Raw genomic sequence first — 22,776 nt, forward strand, 5'->3', positions numbered from 1 at the left:
TGCTCGAAGCAGGGTGAGTACCATAGTGTGGCCAGGGCTGTTACTTAAGAGGATGTTGCCAAGTGGTTTCCTATCACCCTCAATCTCGTTCCCTCACCCGTTTTATCATGTCACGCTTCAGACTTTGAAAGTCGCCGTTTTGCTGGCTGGGTTTGGAGCTGGCCAGTGAGGACAGGCAGTTTCCCCGCAGAGGCGACCGATAAACGTGAGCAGCCCTGGCCCCAGACAGTTTGGGTCACCTGAATATTAGTGGCAAGGAGATTTCAGGCCCGTGGCTGAGCGTTGCTTGAACAAGGCACTAGCTTCATTTCGTGGCAAAAAGAAACGTATTTCCGTCAGCTGCTTTATAAAGAGCAGCTCATCCAGGTATGGCATAGAAGCGACGCCATGTGACAGATGCCCAGAGGTTGAAATGTCCATCCCAAATACGGAATAAAACGCAAACAGCTGAGGAATAATCCAGAGCCCTAAAGCCTGTTCCCAAAAATCATTCCAAGATTTGGAATAATGAAGAATTTCATTTGTGGACACATTAGCGCATGGAACCAGAACTAACTTACCTGTTTGCAACAAAGGGTTTGGGCAGCTTGAGCCTCCAGCCGTCAGCCTGAAGCTGTGACTTTATGAATCGTCAGCCTGCCAAATGTAACCCTTTCTGAGCTGCGAAGTATCAACAGCCAGACTGTGATTTTTACAACCGTGTTCGTTATTGGTTTGTAATTGGCAAGGAAATCCTGTTAACGGAGAGCAGCAAACTGGTCACCCCAGTCACATGGTTTTTATGCCCCTTGATTGGATGACAAACTTCGGGAACAAGAGAACAGAAAAAAACCCTAAACCCCAGCCTGAGCTAAAGGGCCTTCGGCGGACGGAGAGCCATTTCCACAGTCGTGCAAACACACGCTGAATGTGAGCGGTCAAGGCAATGAACTGGCACCAACAGGGCAGCGTGAAATTGCATGAGCACTCACAAACCCAACGCTGCAGGCTGTGGGTGCCATGTGCCGGCACGTGGCCCTGGAGGAATTTATAGCGCTGATAAAAACGGCACTTGTGGCTGTTTTTGGTGTGGAGAGAAGTTTTAAAATGTTCCAGTGTCACGCTGAGCCTGGAGTCCTGGCTCCTTTGATTCAAGCAGGCAGGTCACGACTGAGCTTCCTGAGTATCCCCTTAAACATCAACGTGTCCAGTCACCTTATGACATGACCTTTCTTCAGCGCTGCCCTAGGGCCGATCCAGCACTCCGTCAAGCGGGACCGGAGGCTGGACTCTTCCTGTTGCCTGCAGATCTGAGACTCCTCGGGCTGTGCGGGCATGGAGCCCTGCTTTGGCAGTGGCTGAAAGCCGGTTCTCCTTGGACCCTGCTAAGTGGGCTCCCTCTGCCCTTGCAGCCAAATGTTTTCCATTGTTCTGGGAGTGCTGCACCTTCCCCGCTCCCCCTGTGGGGCTGCTAGATGCCCCTCTGCTCCCCCTAGCTGCCACACACCATGGCGGGGTCACATGGGGATCTGTAGGTTCATGCAGAATCGGGGGGCAGACGCTCGCTCAGCTCTTTTGCCCAGTGGAGGGGTCAAGCTGGCAGTTTGGTGCGTTGTGCTCCTGCCCCTGGAAGACCAGCAGCAGCTGTCACTTTCCCGGCTACAAGGCCCCACTCCAGCCCTCACGACTTCGCTGGTTACTTCTCCCGCCCAGCTTTTCAGCAGGACCTGTGGATTTGACAGCTTCTTGCCAGCACCAGGGCATGTGGCCAAGATGGCAAGTTCATTGCCTGCCTTGATGTTCTGTAGGGCAGAGCTTTCTCCAGCCATCGCTCCCTTGCCTCCCTCCAGCATGGGATGGGGGAAATGTTTTGCCGGAAGCTGGGACTCTGGCTCCATAAAAGGCGTGGAGCTGTGGGGTGAGATGGGTCAGTTTCAGTTTCTTTTTTGCTCAGAGCTGAGCTTCTAATATTGCAGATGCAGCTGGCTGGTGCAGGGGGACAGGATGGCAGCAGGCTTGGCTGAGCTGTTACTGGGGAGCTGGTAACCAGCCCTGCTGTGGGATCAAGGCTGCAGGATGGCCAAGATAGTGCCAAGGAGACTGGCGTGCCCTTTCCCTCCAGTTGGGCTGGCATGAGTGCGGTGAGTGCCCAAGAGGATCTCCCCAGACAGAGTTACACTTTCCTCCATCTCCTTCCCACTCCACCCTCAGTTAATGAGACTTTGTCTAGGATTTAACTGGCATCTGCCTGAGTGTGTGAATAGGTGCAAGGGAAAAATCCTCAGCAGGCCTAGAACAGGAACCAGCTCCTCAGAACAAAACAGAAAGCGAAGATCCACTTGTGGCCAGCAACCACCAGACTACCTGTTCCTCAAAAGTCAGTGCTCCATGCAGGGCCTAGCCTGGGGCAGGGCTACAGGAGCAGGCGCTGAGCAGACCCAGCGGCACGTTCCCATTGCAGATATTTCTGGGTTAGGGACGGGGAAAAGACAGGTCTCCTCCGCCTCCCGACAGAGCTGCCCCACCACTGCACAGCAGCTGCTAGATGAAGCAGCCCAACTCCACCATGGAGGGCGCTGGGGCTGCAGGGACACCCCGCCATGTCATGGGGTGGGTGCTGGTGGACGTCAAGAACGGGCCCCTGGGTGGGGCTGGGCAGATACCTGCCTGCCTGCCTTGTAGCCGTCCAGCAGGGTGAACAACGCTGAAGCAGGTCTGCAGAAACCAGAGTGAGAGGCTGGAGCCTGAAACCCTGGGAGGTTCCTGGTTTCCTGGGCAGCTAGTTGGCCTGTTGAGGGGGAGAGGGCAGTGCCATAGACAGGGCTGGCCTTGAGGCGCACACACACGCTCAGCCATTTGCCAAGTGTCCCCAACGGCTTCTCCAGGGCTCACAGGAGGGAGAGAGAGGCTGGCGTCAGGGCCATGCGGTGGCCCGAAGCACATGGCTGCCCTCCAGTCCGAGCTGGCTGGGATCCCGCCATCTCCAACACCGGAACGTTGCTGCTTCTTCCCCCAGCCCAGGCAGGTAGAGCCCAGTCAGCGCCCCATGGAGCTGGGGAGCATCTGATGCTCTTCCCCATGGCAGACAGATTGAAGTGGAAGCTGCCTTGCTCCCTACTCTGCGATTTGCCAGCTCACGGAGCAGCAAGAGCTCTGCCTTTAGCTCCACCCTGCCTCCTGCTGAGCAAGCCGGTCCGTGCAGACTGTCCCGGGAATCCTCCTGACGAGGAAGCTCACCTTCCTGCGGTAGCACCCCCCATGCAGCCACCACGGACTTCCCCCTTTGATCTGGCTGACCTGCAAAGCCTCACACCCAGCCTGGCCAGTGCCTCAGCCCTGGCGCGCTTCCTCCTTCCCTTCCTGCAGCTGCAGGAGTGAGAGCTGCTCAGCCTTTAAGAATTGCTCGCCAGAGAAGCAATAGTGAAGGGCCACGTTTCCAAAGGAATCCACAGCAGGTTTTCAGGTGCTCAGCCCTTGCAATCGGGGCGAGCGTCTTGTTGGCACTGAGCATTAGCTGTAGAGCTACTCCCACCTGCATTGCTGCCACTAGAGAACGACGCCTTCCACATTCCTGCCCAGGAAGAATCACTCTTCGGAGCAGTTCCTGAAAAGACTGGGGCTAAAGAGTAAGTACCAGACTGTGATCCCTCGGCCCAGCCACTGACTCAGCAGTCTCCTAAGGCTCAGTGCATTGGGTGCACACTGGCTGCTGGGCTCTGACATTCAGACCAGCAGTGGCACAATGGGAGCAGAGCTACCTGACCTCAGTTGTGAGTGCTGACCCCTGCTTTGGATCTGGAGTCCTTGACTGGTGCTCCTGTGGCAATAAACGCTCTCAGGCTGGCTCAGAGACTCTCTCTGGAAGACAGCCGTGCCCAGGCTTTTGGGAGCTGAGCCATCTCAGGACAATGAAAATTCGTTTGGCGAGGAGGTCAGAAAACGGAGCAGGACCATTACTGTTTGTAAACCCTGAGTGACGACACCGCTTTATGCAATAATGAGACTGGGTGCAAGCCACAAGCACAGGGAATGGGAGGCAGGGGTGGGAGCAGCAATCAGACTTACTCTTCTCTTAGGGCCGAGCACAAGCCAGTTCTGCTAAGCTTAGGGCCTCCAATGACAAGGACATTTTGCAATGACAAGAGACCTTCAAGATGCCATAGACGATGCAAACTCCCATCTACAGCAGGAATCTAGGCTGGGAACGAACACACGAAACTCTCCAAAATGGCAAAATTTGCGTTTAATTTACAATGTAGTAAAGGTTACAGGTAAAAAGCTAAACAGAAAGTGTGAAAAGGCCTATTACACAAATGTACAAACTTCTGTACAAAGCCCATGGGTTTCGTGCCATCCCCTCCGAACGGGCCAGTAATGGCCACAGAGCTCTGAAATAACGAGAGCTTGTACAACCCAACGAGAAGAGCTTCAAAACAACAAGCAGGAAAGTTCCCCTTCCCCAGGGAGATCTCGCGAAGAGTCACTTGTAAAATAAAGCACTGTTCAACTTTTACTTGCCCTAACTGGTCAGACCCTAAAGAATTGCCTTCATAACACAGACTGGCAGGAAAGAGAAAAATCCTACAGCCTGGGAAGTAGAAATAAAAGCCTAGGGAGGAAGTCTGTAAGTGGACTTTGGAGGATTTGGAATAGGAACAACTAAAGAGAAACACAAGCCGTTTAGCGGGACAACCGAAAACATGGTGTTACAATCAGACCATGGAGAAATGACACCATGTTCATGAAAAGCTCCAGCATACAGTACTTTGATCCAGACATGGGGGAGAGGGGGACGGAACCAGTCCATAAAGGGCTTCAACCACTTCTGGCTGGGGTGGTTACTAGCTCATTTTTATACCACAAACATGATAGAAGTGGTCAACTCTCTCTTTTGCAGAAAATTACACTGATTTTGGAATATCTGTCCAAAGCAGTTCAAGTGTGTATGGCCAGTTTTGATATATTAGGGGACAGTGTAACTTTGATGGCTGTCAGGTATTGGCAACACCAGTACTAATGCACTACTGATGACCTGCCAACGATGTTAAAGTCATATTTTAGTGCACTCCTGGAAGAATTCCCCAGAATAGTATGGTAACTAATTAGATGAACTGTGTTATCACACAATGTAAAGGCTCCTGAATAAACCTAGGACAATACAGTTCTGATTTCTCTATGTATTTACTTAAAAAAGTAAAATATCGAATTAATTTCAAACAGGTTTTAGAAACTAAAGATGAGGATTTGCTGGAGCATCCCCCATCAAATTTCTCATTTTGTTCAACTGTAAGAAAATGAAGAGATCAAACCAGAGTGCTATTATCCAAGCTGGGAAAATTGCTTTCGCTTAGATGAGGCAGGATTTTACGTTCCACCGAGAAATGATGCTGTCATTTTAGGAATCTGCTGCTTGTCTTTAACACCCCTGCCCTCTGCTGTTAGCAGGGAAAAGGACAACATGCAGAAAACTGCACATGGTTTTATTCTTTAGTCATTAAAAACCACGTAGTTTGTATGAGACCAACCCATTGCTGCTGGCTGGCTGGCCCTAATCACAGACCTGGTAATATCTTAGATGCTTCCTGAGCTCACAAGTCTTAAGGGTGTGTGATTTCTTTTCAATAAAAAGATATTTCATTTCAACTGAAAGGTTAAAATCCATGTTTAAAAAAAAAACAAGTGTCCTTATCTGTGTTCTTTGTAACACCTTAGATATTAGAGCAGAAGGGTTTTTAAAAAGGAGTTTATATGAACCATTTCTTTGCTGTTTGCCTTTTGTGTTTAACAGAGGGTGATAAGTAGAAATTGACTAGTCAGTTTCACTTTTATTTCTTGTCCATTTCATCTTCAGAGTCTCAGGTGCTACCCAGATGCTGAAGAGTTTTAGGTTGCAAATACAAGGGAATGTTTACAGCCAAACTAAAAGCCTTGCCTGTGGTTTTGCAAAGGTAAAACAATAAAATCCATTCCATTTATATTACATTTTGTGACGATTTACACACAAAGGCCTGATTCAGTGCTGAATTTAGGCCTTCCCCGGCGCACACTTCACTCTTGCGTAGTGTGCACTGCCCTGAGCAGTCCAGTTAGAGCGAGGTTACTCATAGCAGCAAGCACTACATCTAGCTGATGTGTTCGCAGGACCAGGCCATAAAGCTGGGGCCTGAATTACTTGACAGTGTCCCTTTAACTTCTGGACAAAACTTCAGAGTATAGCCACCCTAGGGACAATGATGGCAGAGAAAAGACTGCTGGACCTTCTGATTCAAAAGGAGGTGGGAGATGTGTTTTTACATACATATAAAAATGTTTTGAAGACAGATCTTTGCGGGACATTTCACTCCTCCAATCTTGATATTACATGTGGTTAGGACACAAACTTTAAAAGACGATACTGCACGGGAACAGTTTCTCAAGTTCATCGCTCCCACCCCCAAACAAAGCCCATCTCAGATCAGTAGAGAAGGGGTGGGCTTCTTTCCAGGCCAGGCCTCCTTTGCATATTTCTTCTTCTTCGGTTCATTCACAGCTTCAGGGTTAAAGACGGCAGGGTTGGGAGCAGGGTTCATGGTAACTGTCGATGGTACAACGGGAGTTAAGTCCACCTCAGGGGCAAGATTGGGGTAGGGCATTGGCAGGCCGCCAATGAGTGCTGTCCCATGAATGCCATGCGACTGGGAACCTGCCTCGTTGTGAGTGGGAGGCAGGCCACCATACAATCCTCCGCCGTAAGGGAAGTTCTGCATGCGCCGTGTGACAGACTCATCCATGCTCAGCGAGCTTGGGTTTTCCATCCGCTTCTTCTGCAAATGAGGGAAGATCGAACTATTTAGTGAATGATTCACAGCATGCAAGACCAGGACAAGCCACTTTAACTGGACCCCATATAATTTTTTCACCCTCTTGTCGCACACCACAAAGAGTCACCATGCATGCGTAGCGTGGTCACGTATGAAGCAGTTACACAGACATGGGCAGGTTACCCTCTTCCCTAGCACCTCAGCTGGATCTCCTTTGGGACTGCCACTGCAGTCACTCAAAGCTCTCACTGACAGTGCAGGACACACTCTGTGCTGGAAGAGTTAGCGAGGGTTTGGCTTATGGAATAGTTTAACTACACTGCCCATCTTTGCCTGCCAGAGCTGCAGGTGGCCAGAAGGCATGGCTGAGTGCGTGTGGTTTCTTAAGCACAATGTTTCTTTTCCGGATGTAAAATGACAAACATTTCTATTGATCTTCAATTTTGTAAACCCTGCCTAAATTCTGAACCTAGACAGACCTGTCACCTTCCCTTTAAGCCAGCCGAACACACAAAGAAACAAGGACAATACTCCCACCCTCAGGCACAATATTTAGAACAATAAGTCACACTAGATTACAAATTACAGATGAAGTTTTTTGGTTAGATTTGGAGGTCAGTGTGTACCTTGACTGGGACCACTGCTGTCTGTACCATGTTTCTGAAACGCCCAACAGAAGGGTCCACGTCCTCTGTAGGTAAAACAAGGATTATGCTTTTAGTACGAAGGCTAGAAGAGAGGATAACACCTGCAGTGTGCACATGGCATGTACGCGGACCTGTATATGGAAGTGGTGTATGGACCTTCCCTTCAGAAACCTGGAGTTCAGGAGCTGTGTATGCACGGGTAAGTCTAAAGGTAGAGAAACTAAGATCCTTCGTACTGCTGGGGCCATCTAGTGGCAACACCTCAAGTGAGCTCCCAATTATTCAGGCTGGGAAGAGCTGGAAGTATTGTTGAACCTGGGGGGGTGGGTGTTCATATTGCTTAGATTTTAGTTGTTCCAATGGTTAATATACCCACTGTCCTTCCAGACTGGTTTTGTCAAAGCTTGAATTTCCAAACCACCAAATTCTAACCGGAAATAAGGCCCTTGTGCAACTCATGCGTGAAGTGGCATTGACCAGCTCTGGAGGCTCAGTCAGGAGAAATTCATGGGAAATCTCAAATGACCCATTGCAAATGGGATCTAAGGCAGTCATTCACAGAAGGATCTTCTTGTAAAGGGTGAAATGGCATTGACACACAACTCACAATACAGCAGAACCTCAAAGATACGAACACCAGAGTTACAAACTGACCAGTCAACCCAACACCCTGTGAGACGGACTAGAAGTCCTGTAAGCAATCAGGCAGCAGTGGAGGGAGGGGTGGGGAAAAAAGAAAGCAAATATTGTGCACAGCAGAAAGAGTCTGGGATCTGCGCCATTCCTGTAAGCCATGGGGCCAAAGGTGCTGTTTCACCCCCTCCAACCCCACCCCACCCGGAGGGGGAAGCTGTTTTCTCTCTCACACACACACACACACACACACACACACACACACACACACACACACCCAACCCCAGGAACGAAAGCTGACACAGGTGAGCAGCTCACGGTGCAAGGAACTGAAGGTTGCAGCCAAAACCTGTCCTGGAGCTGGAGTGGGGGTCAGCTGTGCTCTGGAGGAGTTTTAAAGGGCCACAGCTTGTGCCCCGATGCAGCCCAAGCTTTGCCCATGGCTGCATTCCCTGGATCCTGCCAGCACCTCTGGGAGTGCAGGGACAGGGGAGGAAGGGGCACTGGCAGCCGGCTGGCACCAACCCCTGCCACGTGCTGCCTCTGGAGCATGGCAAGCAGTGCACTGAGCAGGGTGAGCCCTGGGGAGAGGCGGCTGAGGGCTGGGGCTTGTAGTGCCCAGGGTGTGGGGCAGGCCCCCTAGTTCAGCCCAAAGGCAAGAAACAGGAATAGGGCAGGGAGCTGCTTGCAGACCAGGCAGTGCTGCCAGGTGCCACCTTGGCAGAGATCTCTGCCAGTCACAGCTGGAAGACACTGACTGCAGTGTACTGCACCACCATGTCTTGTTCAGAGTTACAAAGAACCTCCATCCCGAGGTGTGTGTGTCTGACGTTCTACTGTAGTTACTTGGAGCTAAATGCACTGTCAAATGGAGCTCACTGTTTGTAATCCCTGAAGGTACTATAAAACCAGGGAGCCATGCTTTAACAGGTACGTCAGTAATCCAGCAATAGGGCAAACAGCAGCAGAGTGGGAGCTACCTTTAAAATGCCATTCTGCATGAATCAGGGGGGACTGGGCCAGCCATGAAGATTAGCAGGGGAAATCTGAGCTGTGGATCCCTGTGGTACTTGAAGCATCTAGGGCTAGATTTTCAAAAACACTCAGCTCCCATTTAGACACCAAAGGAAGTGGAGAGAATTGATGAGAGTCCAGCACGCAGGGCGCTGAGCTGCTGAAAAATGGGTGCAACTGTGAGGTCTCAGCCCTTGGGAGTCTGGCCCCTCCCTCCCGCCTCCGTGGCTCTGTCTGGGTCCTCAGCAAGCAGCATAGGAGCTGTAGGGGTCGAGGGGACCCAAGTACTCCAGCCGGGGGGCAGTAACAGTGCTGCTCAGCTGGAACGTGTCTCAGAGGCCACATAATATTGATGGGGAGAAATGTGGGTGCTCACTGAAGGACCAGTTCCCTTGGAGTTGCCCACTCAGGTGGGCATGTTTTTCAGCCATGTGGGGACTCCAAATGTGGGATATTAGCCCGCTGGCTTTGGCGGGACAGGGGAGAGGAGATGGAGGGACAAGATACAAACGCTCACCGGGATTGATGATCTCGTCATCGTCGCTGAACGTCACTCTGGAGTTCTTCCGTTTCCTCTTTGGTCTCTGGATGTCCAAGTTCCCTTCCTCTATGGTGAGCGTGGAGATTCTCTTGTTGTGGGCTGTGTTAAACTCCGTCAGGTTCTAGGGACACAGCCAGGGAGGAAATGATCAGTGCAGTTGTAATGCACAAAGCCAGCACGTCTGACGGCTGGCACAGCACATTGCTTAGTACCAGCTTGAGGGAAGAATGGGGCAGAAGGGCCAGCTGCACGGGTCTCTGTGTGTCCCTCCAGGCCTGCCCTCCCCTAGCTGACTGCAGGTGATGACACTACAGTGGCCACTGCTTGTGAACAAGCAACAAGGCGGGGGAATTGCTAGCGACCTGGTGTGGGTCTGGCTGGAGTGGAAGAACACGTCTAGGTGCCTCTGTTAGAACAAATCACTGGGCTGTTATACAAAAGGTCCTGGAAAGCAGCATGAAGGCAAGCCAACCCTAGAGGCATGAGATGGCTTGTGAGCATTCCTGACCTGCCAGCAGCAGCACCCCAAAACCATCTACAGGGCCAGGAAAATTAGAGAGCCCAGGATACTCAAGCCAATGGTGGAGAGTGGTACAATGCTCCGGGCTGCTCACATCAAGCTCCGTCTCCTCCTCTGGCAGGCCCAACAAACCCTTCAGCTCCTCATCATCGCCGCCCATTTTCTCGTCTCCTTTAACTGCTGACGGCAGAGTCTGAGGCTTCTCTCGCAGGGTGTATGCCCGCGTAGAGGCACCAAATGAAACTGTGGAGTCAATGGGAATCTGTTGGGGTTTGTGAGGTTCCAAGCGGATATGACCCAAGAACGTGCCATGTGCTGAGGAGAACATCAGAATGAAAAACACCGTCACGGGGGAGCTGAGACACGGCCTGTACGGGCAGAACCCACGCTCGGATGGCCGGATAGACACATTGCGGCGGTAACTTTACACGACTAACGCCATCCACCTAACGTCCCACGCAGAGCGCACACTCCCAAACACCAAGCTGACAGCACTCCCCTAATGAATCAGGAACAGAAATGACAAGCACCCTCTGGTTTCAGGCTTCCTTTATCACTTCTAGCCACGCCCTGCCTGCATCCATCCGCTTGGGCAGGCTGGAGCTCCCGGGGGTTCCAGATTCTGAGAACATGGCCTTACACAACGGAGCTGTAGCTTTGTAACTTGAGCTGATCCACTCCAGAGCCCGGAAATGCTGTCACCAAATGCTGGTTGAGGGAGGGGTCACTTGCATGATGCAAGGAGTCCCTCTACCCCCAGCCTGCGTCAAACTCAGAATGAGGGTGTTGGTTCATCTCCCAAATGGCCATTTTTTCCCCATATGGGAAAACGTGACTGGAGAGGAATACAGTTCTGGGGATACTGAATAATGTTTGAGCACTGGGATGTAGTGCAGTGGAAGTGTTACAGGTTCTCAGTCAATAAGAAACAAACACAAACTCAATCCTCCAAAGCATCAAAACATTCTTTCAAACATCTTTGAAATCCAACCAGTCAAACTATCAAATCATCCCACACCCGCTCCCTGGTTAAATGCCAAGTTACTTACTGCTGTTAAGATCTATGAGGAAAACCCTCTTAAGATGTTTGTGATACACCAAGGCAGCATGGACCCGAGAGCAGGACTGGTGATCAATGGTAAAATCGCACAGATCAGGGTTTCTCCCAAATAGATAATATTTCTTCTCATCAATGATCAGTTTCTGAGGTAGAATATCAAATAAATAGCAGCATTACCTTATCAGATTCATACAATCTCCCAAAGATTCCTAAAACTGGACTCTAGAATATGAAGCAAACAGATCAAAACCCAACACAATCAGACAAGCCTTTAGCATCCTAGTAGAGAAAGGAAAGATTATGCGTGGCATAGGGCGTGACACACGGTCTCAGCACACTAAAACCTGTTTGATAACATTTCAATGTTGTTTTGGACTGATCAAAGGAAATTGAAAGAAACCTCTGCCTTATCCAGTAAATGAAGATGGATGAGACCTACTGGGTCCTATCCAGTCCATCTTCCCAAGGCCAGTGCAAAACAGAGTTTTGGAAGGGATAAACATGTCATGTTTTAAACCAATCTATCAAAGATTAGGATGAGGCCTTCCTGGGAGGGGCAGATTATCCCACATCTACCTACATGGGGTTTCTCACACCTTCCTGTGATGCATGCAGTACTGGGTGCTGTCAGAGACAAGATACTGGGTTAGATGGACCTCGGGTGCAATGCAGAATGGTAATTCCAATGTTCCTATGAAGGACTGTGCCTACAGTGTATTCTCTAGAGCTTTGTTTGGCCTAGTTGGTTTCTCCAGTGTGTTTTCACCCACAACCAAATCCACCTATCAGCCCATTTCTTTTGTCACTCATTTTAGCATTTCCTTCTTACTCTGACTTTTGTTTAAACTGGATTAAGGTTGGGCCCACGTGACATCCCCTCTAAGTAAACCCTAAAAAGCAAGGAATCAAGTTATAAGACACCATGCCCTATTGCCAATAAAGCGTATTTCCATTGCCATGTGACATATCCTGAAAAGGAACTTCCTTCTAGTAAGGAAACACTAGCCACCAACACATTCATTTCCCTCATGGCGAAACAAAACTGTAATTACAACAGCAGCAGATACTCAGGTTGACAGATGTGCATCAGTTAGGTGTGTGGGGTGTCAAGGGCTTATGGGGGAACATAAGAACAGCCATACTGGGTCAGACCAATGGTCCATCCAGCTCAGTATCCTGTCTTCTGACAGCATCCAATGCTGGGTGCTTCAGAGGGAATAGACAGAACAGGCAATCATCAAGTGATCCATTTTCTGTCACTCCCAGCTTCTGGCAAACAGAGGCTAGCGACACTTCAGAGCATGGTTTTGCATCCCTGCCCATCCTGGCTAATAGCCATTAATGAGCTTATCTAGTTCTTTTTTTAACCCCGTTATGATCTTAGCCTTCACAACATCCTCTGGCAAAGAGGTCCATAGGTTGACTGTGCGTTGTGTGAAGAAATACTTCCTTTTGTTCGTTTTAAACCTGCTGCCTAATGATGTCATTTGGTGACCCCCTATAGTTCTTGTGTTATGAGAAGGAACAAATAACACTTCCTTATTCACTTTCTCCACATCAGTCATGATTTTATAGACCTCTGTCATATCCCCCTTAGTCATCTCCTTTCCAAGCAGAAAAGTCCCAGTTTTATTAATCTCTCCTCATATGGAAGCTTTTCCATCCCCCTAATTACTTTGTTGTCCCTTTTCTGTACCTTTTCCAATTCTAATTTTTTTTTTACATGGGACAACCAGATCTGCACATCGTATTCAAGATATGGGCATACCATGGATTTATGTAGAGGCAAAATTATATTTTCTGTCTTATCTATCTCTTTCCTAATGATTTCCAACATTCTGTTAGCTTTTTTGACAGCTTCTGCACATTGAATGGATGTTTTCAGAGAACTATCCACAGTGACTCCAAGATCTCTTTCTTGAGTGGTAAAGCTAATTTAGACCTCATCATTTTATATGTACAGATGGGATTATGTTTTCCAATGTGCATTACTTTGCATTTATCAACATTGAATTTCATCTGCCATTTTGTTGCCCAGCCACTCAGTTTTGTGCGATCCCTTTGTAACTCCTCAGTCTGCTTTGGACTTAACTACCCTGAGTAGTTTTGTATCTGCAAATTTTGCCACCTCACTTTTTACCTCTTTTTCCAGTTAATTTATGAATATGTTGAACAGTACTGGTCCGACTACAGACTCCTGGGGGACAACTATTTACTTCTCTCCATTCTGAAAACTGACCATTTATTCCTACCCTTTGTTTCCTATTTTTTAACTGGTCACTGTTCCAGGAGAGGCCCTTCTGTCTTATCCCATAACAGCTTACTTTTCTTAAGAGCCTTTGGTGGGGGACCTTGTCAAAGGCTTTCTGAAAATCTAAGTACATTTTATTCCTTGGATCACCCTTGTCCACATGTTTATTGACCCTGTCAGAGAATTCTAGTAAATTTGGGAGGCATGATTTTCTTTATAAAAAACATGTTGACTCTTCCCCAATAACTCGTGTTCATCTACGTATCTGATCTTTCAGTTCTTTACTATAGTCTCAACCAATTTGCCTAGTACTGAAGTTAGGCTTACTGGCCTGTAGTTGCCAGGATCGCCTCTGGAGCCTTTTATAAAAATTAGCATCACATTAGCTATCCTCCAGTCATCTGGTACAGAACCTGATTTAAATGATAGGTTACATACCACAGTTAGTAGTTAAGGAAATAATTTGGATGATTAAGAGTCTGGAGGGATTAAGATTTAAACAACTAAAGCCACTTAAATGTCATTAAGGTGCGGTAAGTTTGCGTCAAGTTTCCATGCCCTTCTGAGCCAAGGAAACTGCAAACCTCCAACTCAGACATTGGAAGACCAGGCAATGCCCACTTACTGCACCGCTTCACACCACCCAACCGCAATGCTCACTTATTGTTTCATACCACCCAACTCTGCCTGTGTGGAGGCAGATAAGATCATCACAGCACTGTGACCAACAAAAGCTGACATTTTTTCTGTGCCCATAGCACCAAATTAGGCTCCTATTCATACAGTCCGATGGAATGGGCAGTGGGCTGCATGGCAGCATCAGGGTGGATAAAAATTCATATTTAAAAAAAATAGATTTTAAATTTCATTTAAATAAAATATTATAGTATTTTAAAATAAATTAAATAAAAATATTAAGCAGTACTTTTGGTGCCAATTCTAAAGAATCTTGGTGAAACTAAGTTGGCAGAAGTCACTGGCTGAGCACCTGGAACCAGAGTTTGCTGAAGTGCTAAACAAAGTTTTGACAGTAGGAGCCACTTCTGCAGGTGCAGAGAAATATTTTCTTCATTTCAGTTTATTCAACTAGTTCAATTCAACTAGTTCATTCAAAGTCAAGCAATCAACTGCCAGTTGAAAAAGCAGGAAAGCTTGGTTTCCTCTTCCAATCTACAAATCAAAACTAGGTACAAGAGGACGAGATCTACTAATTCTTAAGTAATGAAGGACAGGGCGACCAGATACAATCAGTTCTATTCAATAGCTACAGATACCTCCTTTGTTTCTGATAAACCTTTTTCTTCTGTATCCAGCAGTAAGATAGTTTTATTATTTTTTTATTATATGCTGTTTTTGTGCATTTTTAATTGAATTTGAATTTTCATCCAAATAAACAAATTGCACACAAATTGCAAGTTAAAAATTAATCACCTAGTTAATAAGAAATGCATCATTCACCATTTTCTAACAACATAAAATGTAAAAATTAAGAATCTGAATAAATTTAAATTAAGTTATATGATTGCTTAGGTGAGTGCTCAGATATAGTGTAACTTTCTGGTCAGCAAAAAGAAACATCAAATTCAATGTAAAGGCTATATTTAGTAGCAAATCAATATGTTTTAGTTGTTACCAATCGATCAATGAGAATCAAACCTTCATTAGGAAAATAATTAAAAAGTACAAAGTAAGACATGATTCAAATCAATTATTTAAATCAAGGTTTCCTGCTTGTTGATTTAAAGTCATTTTGATTTAAATCAATCAACTGAGCAGAATTGATGTGGGTAGATGTGTTGGCTGATGCAGATCACTGACTTGCCTTTTCTCCTTGCTTCCACCTGCACAACCACAATTAGAGATGTAAGCAACACATTAGGGATCTCCTTCAATTGTTTTCCCGCAATTTAGGCAAATATTCCCCATTGCCCAAAGAATGCTACAAGGAGTGCCAAAGAGGGCAGCGTTAAGGTTGTATTGTATGTGAAGTGGCAGCTTAATTTGGGAGACCTTAACTGAGCAATTCCTGGTTTCCCAGCATTTGAGGTTTTGAAGTCTCCTGTGGCGGAAGAGCACAGGACCCAATGGCCCGGTGCAGCAGCAGAAACTTCAAAGTTGCTTGTAAATGAATGTGGCTCTGTAAATCAATCCTCAACTGAAATGAGGAGGAGCTGGAGGAATTAAGCTGCTCTTCCTGCTCTTTCATTTGTTACTCTTTCTAGTAATGTGGATGCCTAGAACTGATTTCAATATTTCAGACGCAACTGTATCATTGGAGGGCCTGGGGAGGCCTGCGACCAAGCATCGAGTCACACTGCAAGTGAGGGGAAGAGCCAGGAACAGGACCCGGGCATCCTGACTTCTAGTCCTGTGCCTCATCTCCAGGTACAAAATTGCACTGGCCTCATTTCCTGCTAAGCTGCTTTGCAACCCTCTATCTAATTAGCTGGTCATTATAACGTGTAAGTCTCTTTCAGCATTACTGATTTTCAAGTGTTTATTCCCCATTGAATCTTTGTTTCAGATTAATTTCCCCCAGATATATTAACCTACATTTTCCAAACTGAACCTTTTTGTTTTCTGCTTTTATTTTTAAGCTCTCTAACCCCTTCACATTATTTCTCTGCTCCTATGGTATTTGCAGCTTCCCACAATTTAGTATTCACTAATAAAAATTTAGCAAATTTTATGTTTATTCCCTCTTCTACATCATTAATGACAGTTTAAAGATGACCAGACACAAGTCCTTCTCTCAACTCCACACTTTATCATTTAACATCATCCCTTAGCATCAGGCCTGCAGCCAGTTTTCAAGCTACGTGATTGAGTTCCTAGCTGAGTCAATTTGAACAAACGTTCTGAACATGATTTGATGAGACATTATCAAATGCTTTGCCAAAAGCCAGAACGTATCACAACTTCTGCGTTCTTTTCATTCACCAATTGTGTCATCTGGAACTGTTGATTGGTGTGTGTTCACATTTTTCATATATTCACTTATCTGCTCTTTATGAACAGCGATTTTACAACTCTTCCCTAACTTTCAAGTTGCCCCAACATTTATTTTGTGATGAAGACAGTTCTGCAGGAGATGGATATCTTAGCCACTTCGGAAGCATCATCGGGTGCTTTTTTTCCCTCTATCCCAGGCACTTGTAAGAGTTCTCCCCATTCACATTAGCACCTTTTGCTATTATTCTTTTTGCTGCCGTTCTCTTTTTCCTGCAAGTCTTAATGGATTCTGGTTTGTTTGGTTACCTCCGTATTTTGTAGATTTTTTTCTCAATACCGTATATATTTCATCTGAGAATTTCTTTGGGATGCCATATTGTCTGCTTCTTGTTCCTTTAATTCTTCTGAGGGTATTTAGTCAGCTGCACCTTAATCATGGCATCTTTTAGGATTCCCCAAACTTTTCACCCCAATGGATTTATTGCTTCTTCGAAAAGTGCCCTACTCACTAGATCAGAGGTCCCCAAACTGTGGGGTGTGTCCTGTGCACAGAGGAACATTTGGGGTGTGTGGCAGGATTCGGGCCACCCTCCTATGGGAGGCAGGGAGGGAGTGCCACCCCGCCCTGCTCTGCCCTGGCCCTCAGTCCCCCTGTGGCCCTTGCCTCAGTCTACAGCCCCATCTGCAGCCCCGCTCCCAGCTGCAGCCAGGGAGTCGGGGGGCACAGACAGGGTAAGGAGGGGGTGCAGGGTAAAAAGTTTGGGGATCACTGCATTAGATTCAGGTCCCCAGTTGGTTTCCATGAATTCAATACCTTTGTGGAGATACATTCTGTGATCCCATTTCTTATTAAGGGAAGTCAAGTAGCTTGTGCTTCCTTGTCCTAAGTTTCCCTTTTATTCTCATGTTCTCAACCAACTCCTTCCCACTGGGTGAGCAGAATCAGATACGTGGGTATTTAAATCCCCATGAGCACAGTATCCTGTGCTTTCAAATACCATGAGACCTGGTCTAGGAATTTTCCACTCTTACTTCTAGTCCCAAGGGGCTGAAGAAGGGTTGTTGCAATTTCTCATATACCAGCACTAAGTGTAAAACGTTACCGTTCTGATTTGGCAGTGCTTGACACGTTGTGCACAGGTGTAATGACTTCACAAAGTGCAAGGCAGTGGCAAATCAATGAACACTATTTTACAGCCTTTGTCTGACCACGATGAAGGTCTAATCTACACTAGCAAATAGGTCGGGATAATGAGGTCGAAAATCCACATCCCTGAGCAATGCAATTCAACTGGCCTAACCCCTCCCTAGTATACACAGCACTAGGTGGATGGGAGAATTCTCCCACTGACCTAGCAACTGCCTCCTGGGGAGGTAAATTACCTGTGCCGACAGGAGAACCCCTTGTCACAGTCCCCAGGGTACAATCTGGACTGTTGAATGGTGGTGTTCCCTGAACTCTCTAGCCTGGGGTACCTTTTACACTGCTTTATTGCCAGAACAGCCACTCCTGGTCTGCTCACACAGCCTTCAGCATGTAAATTCACTCCCAGCTAAATGCATGAGCACTCTGACCAGTCACTCATGAACTGCAACATATTTCAGTAAGGATCATACAGTAGAATCTCAAAGCTTTCCATAGTGTCGCTACACATTTCAATAGCACGGTAATGATCAATGGGTCATGAGTTTTCAAACCATACCTCGTAAGGCACACTTTGTACAAAATGTATCAGTCTTGTAGAACTGGTATAGATTGTTACAGCCCATCAGCATAGGTAGCATCTTCACTGTAGACAAGCTCAAAACGCATCTGTGCCTCTGAGTTATAACCCAGTGTGATCCTCTACACGCTGAGCTTAAATACGTCATGGCTTGTTTTGATATTGCACTTCTCAGACCCAGCAATCACAAGTTATATCCCAGCTCTCTCACAGAGATCTGAGATATAGACAGCTCGGTTAGTATCAAGTGCTTAGTAAATCTGTAAAGATCAAAGAGTGTTCTTACCCAGTCACTGCAAACTACAGAAAAACATGCAGAGCATTTCAGTTTGTCTAAACAACTGAACCTTAAAAAGAAAAGTCAACTTAAAAAGTCATGTGTTAGGAACAAACATTTCTTCACCTTACCAACACCACTAGATTAGAAAAAGTGAAAATTTAAATCCACTTTGCTTGTCATTATCTTTGCTCTATTTACAGCCCGAGGAAGTTGACCAGTGAAAATCAGTGAAGTCAGTTGCATTTTTAGGTTCTTGATGTCACAGCACACCCTGTCCTTACTCACAGTACAGCCAGATGTTTTACATACCAGTGAGTGTTGGAATATAGACCCTGCAGGATGATTGAAAGATGAAGATTTTTCACACTGAAATTGCTGGCTGTGATTTATGGTGTTTGGCAGAAGGGCAGGATGAGCAATTACAATACAAGAAAGAATCGAAGCAGGGCTCCCAGGGCATTAGAGTAGCACTTCAGAATCCCAATGAGGGCATCGCTTACTAAAGTGTTAAATATCTGCTATTTGGCTACGGGTATTCTCTGCATTCTACAACACATACTCCCTGCCCCCAAAAGCTTACATTCTAAACAGACTGAGCCCTGGTCTACACTTACTGGGCGATTTGGCAGCAGTCGACGGGAGTTACGCAAGCTATGCATCTTCACTGCACTGCACCGACGGGAACCACATTCACATCGACGCAGTGCTAAGCCACTTGAGGGGGTGGTTTTACTGCGTCGACTTCTGGATCGACTGAGCGGGTCTTCACTGACCGCTTAGTCGATCCAGACAGGTCGATCTGACGATGGTGACTTTGCTGCTGTCAGTGTAGACATACCCTGATGGTAATCTACAGACAGCATTAGATGACAGGAGATACATCAACAAAGTGGTTAAAAAAAAGCCTGAAGATTTACTAGTTTCTTTCACCACCCCACCCCAAATTAGATTGGTTACATTTTGTGTAATGAGAAAAAATTGTGAATTATAACTGGATTGTGGGTTGGAAAAAATACAATTAAATAAGTTCCAGAACATGCATTGTTCAAAAGGGAAGAGATGGTATGGTTATGGTACCATAACCAAAATATGGACCAGCAGATCTAATAGACTCTCCTGTGAGACAGTGGCAACTCTCTCTGCCTGGCAGAAGTCCCTGCAATATCGCACACAGCAAACTAGTCAACAATGATTCTTAGCTCCTCTGGCTTCTCTTCACCTGGCCTCAGATTCTTAATGCTCCAATTTCTTGTTTAGCAGTACTACTTTGGCTCCCCCTACCTTGTAAGCTTTGGCTCCCTGGATGGTTTCGCTCCCACTGTTGAGCTAAGTGAGAAGCAGTACTTTTATTTGTCAAAATATTAAAATGCAAACTGTAGTAACAAACTCTGCAACAAGCAACTCAGAATCAGCCTCCTACTACTTATTTGGATTTGACACGTGGGCTCCCCAGGCATTAGTTAAATGAGCTTCTAGCTACAAAAAACTGAAGCACTTGTGACAAAGAGGACTGCTGGTCACAATCTAGTACCAACTACACTAAAACCTTCAATAGCATGTGTACTTTTAGGGGACAGGCAGACAACTCTGACCCTAAATTTATGTTTGGTAAAATATGGTCTTGCAAAAAGTAACAGTTTTGGAAATACTTGCATTTATTTTTTAAATTGTAGATGAACATCGTGTTTTGTTTAGGATTTACCCACGTTCTAGAAAGATGAATTCAGACTCAACCAGGTGCAGAGAAGTGCTGCTAGGATGATCAGAGGAATGGAGAGCCTATCTTATGAGAGGAGACAAACAAGCCAAATTGTTTTAAGCCTAGCAAAATGAAGGCTTAAGAGGGAATATGCCTGCTCTCTATAAATATATTGGGGGGAAGAAGGTAAACACAAGGGAGGGAGAAGAGCTATTGAAGCTAAAGGCCAATATTGACACAAATGGGGATAAACTAGCTATGAATAAATTTAGGTTGGAAATTAGAAGGTTTCTAACCATCACAGGAGTCAGGTTCTGGAACAGCCTTTCAACAGGAGTACTGGGGGTAAACCACTTAACGAGTTTTAAGATGGAGCTTGCAACATTTATGAATGTGACTATACAACAGGGCTATCTTTGATAGAAAGAGACTAAACTTGATGATCTGGAAGGTCCCTTCCAGTCCTATGTACCTAAACCCAATCACTGTATCACCATGTAGCTGAGAGATTCACAGCACAGCTTCTTGACCAGGACCCAGTGTGTGTGTACAATGGGAACTCTGCACTTCAAAGTAAGTTACAAATATTAAGCCAGGCTGGCTGCAGTGACAGGTTCAGGCAGTACCACTGTTAATAAAAACAGTGTGTGTCGGGGAAGAAAGTATCACTTTGGGATATACACCAAGGGGGAAGGGTCATTTTGGGGTGTACACGGAGGGGAAAGACAGGGAAATGACGCAAAAGAACTCAGTTCCGCCTAATGAATGGGTTAAATCCCATCTCCTTCAGCATGCATCTAATGCTTATTACATCTATTTTCATACCTCAATTAGTTTGTCTCCTTTGACTACATCCAGATGTAAGCCAGGGGGAGGTTTTCCTGCCCTGGAAAATAAGGAGAGAAATATTTTCTTTATGAATATTGAATATGTACTATTTGTTAACATTGTGCCATCATTCTATAAACTCCCAACAAATCCAAACTCAAGCATGGTGAAGAGTTAAGCATATTTACTGTGAAAAACAAATAATGGCTCCACAACTGTCTTGTACATGAAGTTCCTGATTCTTTTTGCTTACAGATAAAAATATAGCTGTGTGCTTACAAAGTTATTCAACTGCCACAGCACACTGAAATTAGATGGGCTTGAAACACACACCAGAAACCTGCTAGCCATAGAAGGAAACCAACCAGCAGGAGAGATACAAAGATGGGCAGGGTGGACATCAACAACTTCTTTGGATAATGCCAGGTAAGAAACGCAGTAACTCCCCAGCTTCTGGAATTGGAGAAGGGCTGGGATTCCTAACAAGGAACGGTCCCTGCATGGGGCCTCCATCTTTTGTATTAACTTATTAATGATCTGGAGGATGGGGTAGATTGCACCCTCAGCAAGTTTGCGGATGACACTAAGCTGGGGGGAGTGGTAGATACCCTGGAAGGTAGGAATAGGATACAGAGTGACTTAAACAAACTGGAGGATTGGGCCAAAAGAAATCTAATGAGGTTCAACAAAGAAAAGTGCAGAGTCCTCCACTTAGGAAGGAAGAATCCCATGCACAGCTATAGACTGGGGACCGACGAGCTAGGCAGCAGCTCTGCAGAAAAGGACATGGGGGTAACGGTGGATAAAAAGCTGGATATGAGTCAGCAGTGTGCCCTGGTTGTCAAGAAGGCTAATAGCATATTGGGCTGCATTAGGAGGGGCATTGCCAGCAGGTCACAGGAAGTGATTATTCCCTTCTATTCGGCATTGGTGAGGCCGCATTTAGAATAGTGTGTCCAGTTTTGGGCCCCCCACTACAAAAAGGATGTGCACAAGTTGGAGAGAGTCCAGCGGAGGGCAACAAAAATGATGAGGGGGCTGGAGCACAAGATGTATGAGGAGAGGCTGAGGGAACTGGGCTTGTTTAGTCTGCAAAAGAGAAGAATGAGGGGGGATTTGATAGCCGCCTTTAAATACCTGAAAGGGGGTTCCAGGGAGAATGGGGCTAGGCTGTTCTCGGTGGTGGCAGATGACAGAACAAGGAGCAACGGTCTCAAGTTGCAGGGAGGGAGATCTAGGTTGGACATTAGGAAAAGGTTTTTCACTAGGAGGGTGGTGAAGCACTGGAATGGGTTACCTAGAGAGGTGGTGGAAAGCCCTGGCTGGGATGATATAGCTGAGGTTAGTCCTGCTTTGAGCAGGGGGTTGGACTAGATACCTCCTGAGGTCCCTTCCAACTCTAATATTCTATGATTCTATGAACTTCTAGCTAGTAGGCATCTGATAAATTTGAAGCCTCCTGCCTATCACTTTAGCTGCTAGAAACGAGTGGTGGTTTCTCCCATTCCTGCATTTTAGAAACTCCTGACTGTTGGGGGAAACAGCAAGGACACGTCTTTTGTACTTGTGTATCTCCGGTTCTCTACTCCCTCCCTTTGGGGTCCTCCTCCACTAGGAATATCCTCATTGCTTGCCTCTGGTGCTGCTCAAATGTTCTAAGCAATGACAGAGTGATGTGACAGGATTCTCAGCTATACTGCTGCCCACAGAATTCTGAATAGCTACCGTGTAAGAGACCAGAGTCTGCTACTGTTAGGAAGCTCCCTGCAATAGCAGTGACACTGGAGCACTGTCTGTAGACCCAGGAAAGAAAGGTCACCTTGTAATTGAAGTGATCCTCACTGATTA

General features: G+C 46.4%; 1 protein-coding gene and 1 non-coding gene across 4 annotated transcripts in view; both read right to left on the minus strand.

The window, feature by feature from the left end:
- Positions 1-4,207: 4,207 nt before the first annotated feature.
- PPP1R8 (protein phosphatase 1 regulatory subunit 8) overlaps positions 4,208-22,776 on the minus strand; it is a 29,427-nt gene continuing 10,858 nt past the window's right edge. The window contains exons 2-7 of one of the 3 annotated variants that reach the window (XM_067530755.1): positions 20,926-20,986; positions 11,184-11,337; positions 10,229-10,377; positions 9,591-9,735; positions 7,406-7,470; positions 4,208-6,782 (exon numbers count right to left, since the gene is read on the minus strand). In XM_067530755.1, the coding sequence (XP_067386856.1) occupies positions 6,429-6,782; positions 7,406-7,470; positions 9,591-9,735; positions 10,229-10,377; positions 11,184-11,337; positions 20,926-20,986 (928 nt within the window). In that variant the 3' untranslated portion in view covers positions 4,208-6,428. Of the gene's footprint in view, positions 6,783-7,405; positions 7,471-9,590; positions 9,736-10,228; positions 10,450-11,183; positions 11,338-18,100; positions 18,529-20,925; positions 20,987-22,776 lie in introns of those variants that run through there. The other 2 variants (XM_067530754.1, XM_067530756.1) reach the window with 2 other exon arrangements.
- Positions 18,209-18,374, minus strand: LOC137141758 (small Cajal body-specific RNA 1). Its single transcript, XR_010916726.1, has one exon. It is a non-coding gene; the product is annotated as a small Cajal body-specific RNA 1 (non-coding RNA).

Source organism: Emydura macquarii, unplaced genomic scaffold, assembly GCF_026122565.2.
Source record: "Emydura macquarii macquarii isolate MOO-44397 ecotype Brisbane River unplaced genomic scaffold, CSIRO-AGI_Emac_v2 contig_3113, whole genome shotgun sequence".
NCBI lineage: Eukaryota > Metazoa > Chordata > Testudines > Chelidae > Emydura > Emydura macquarii.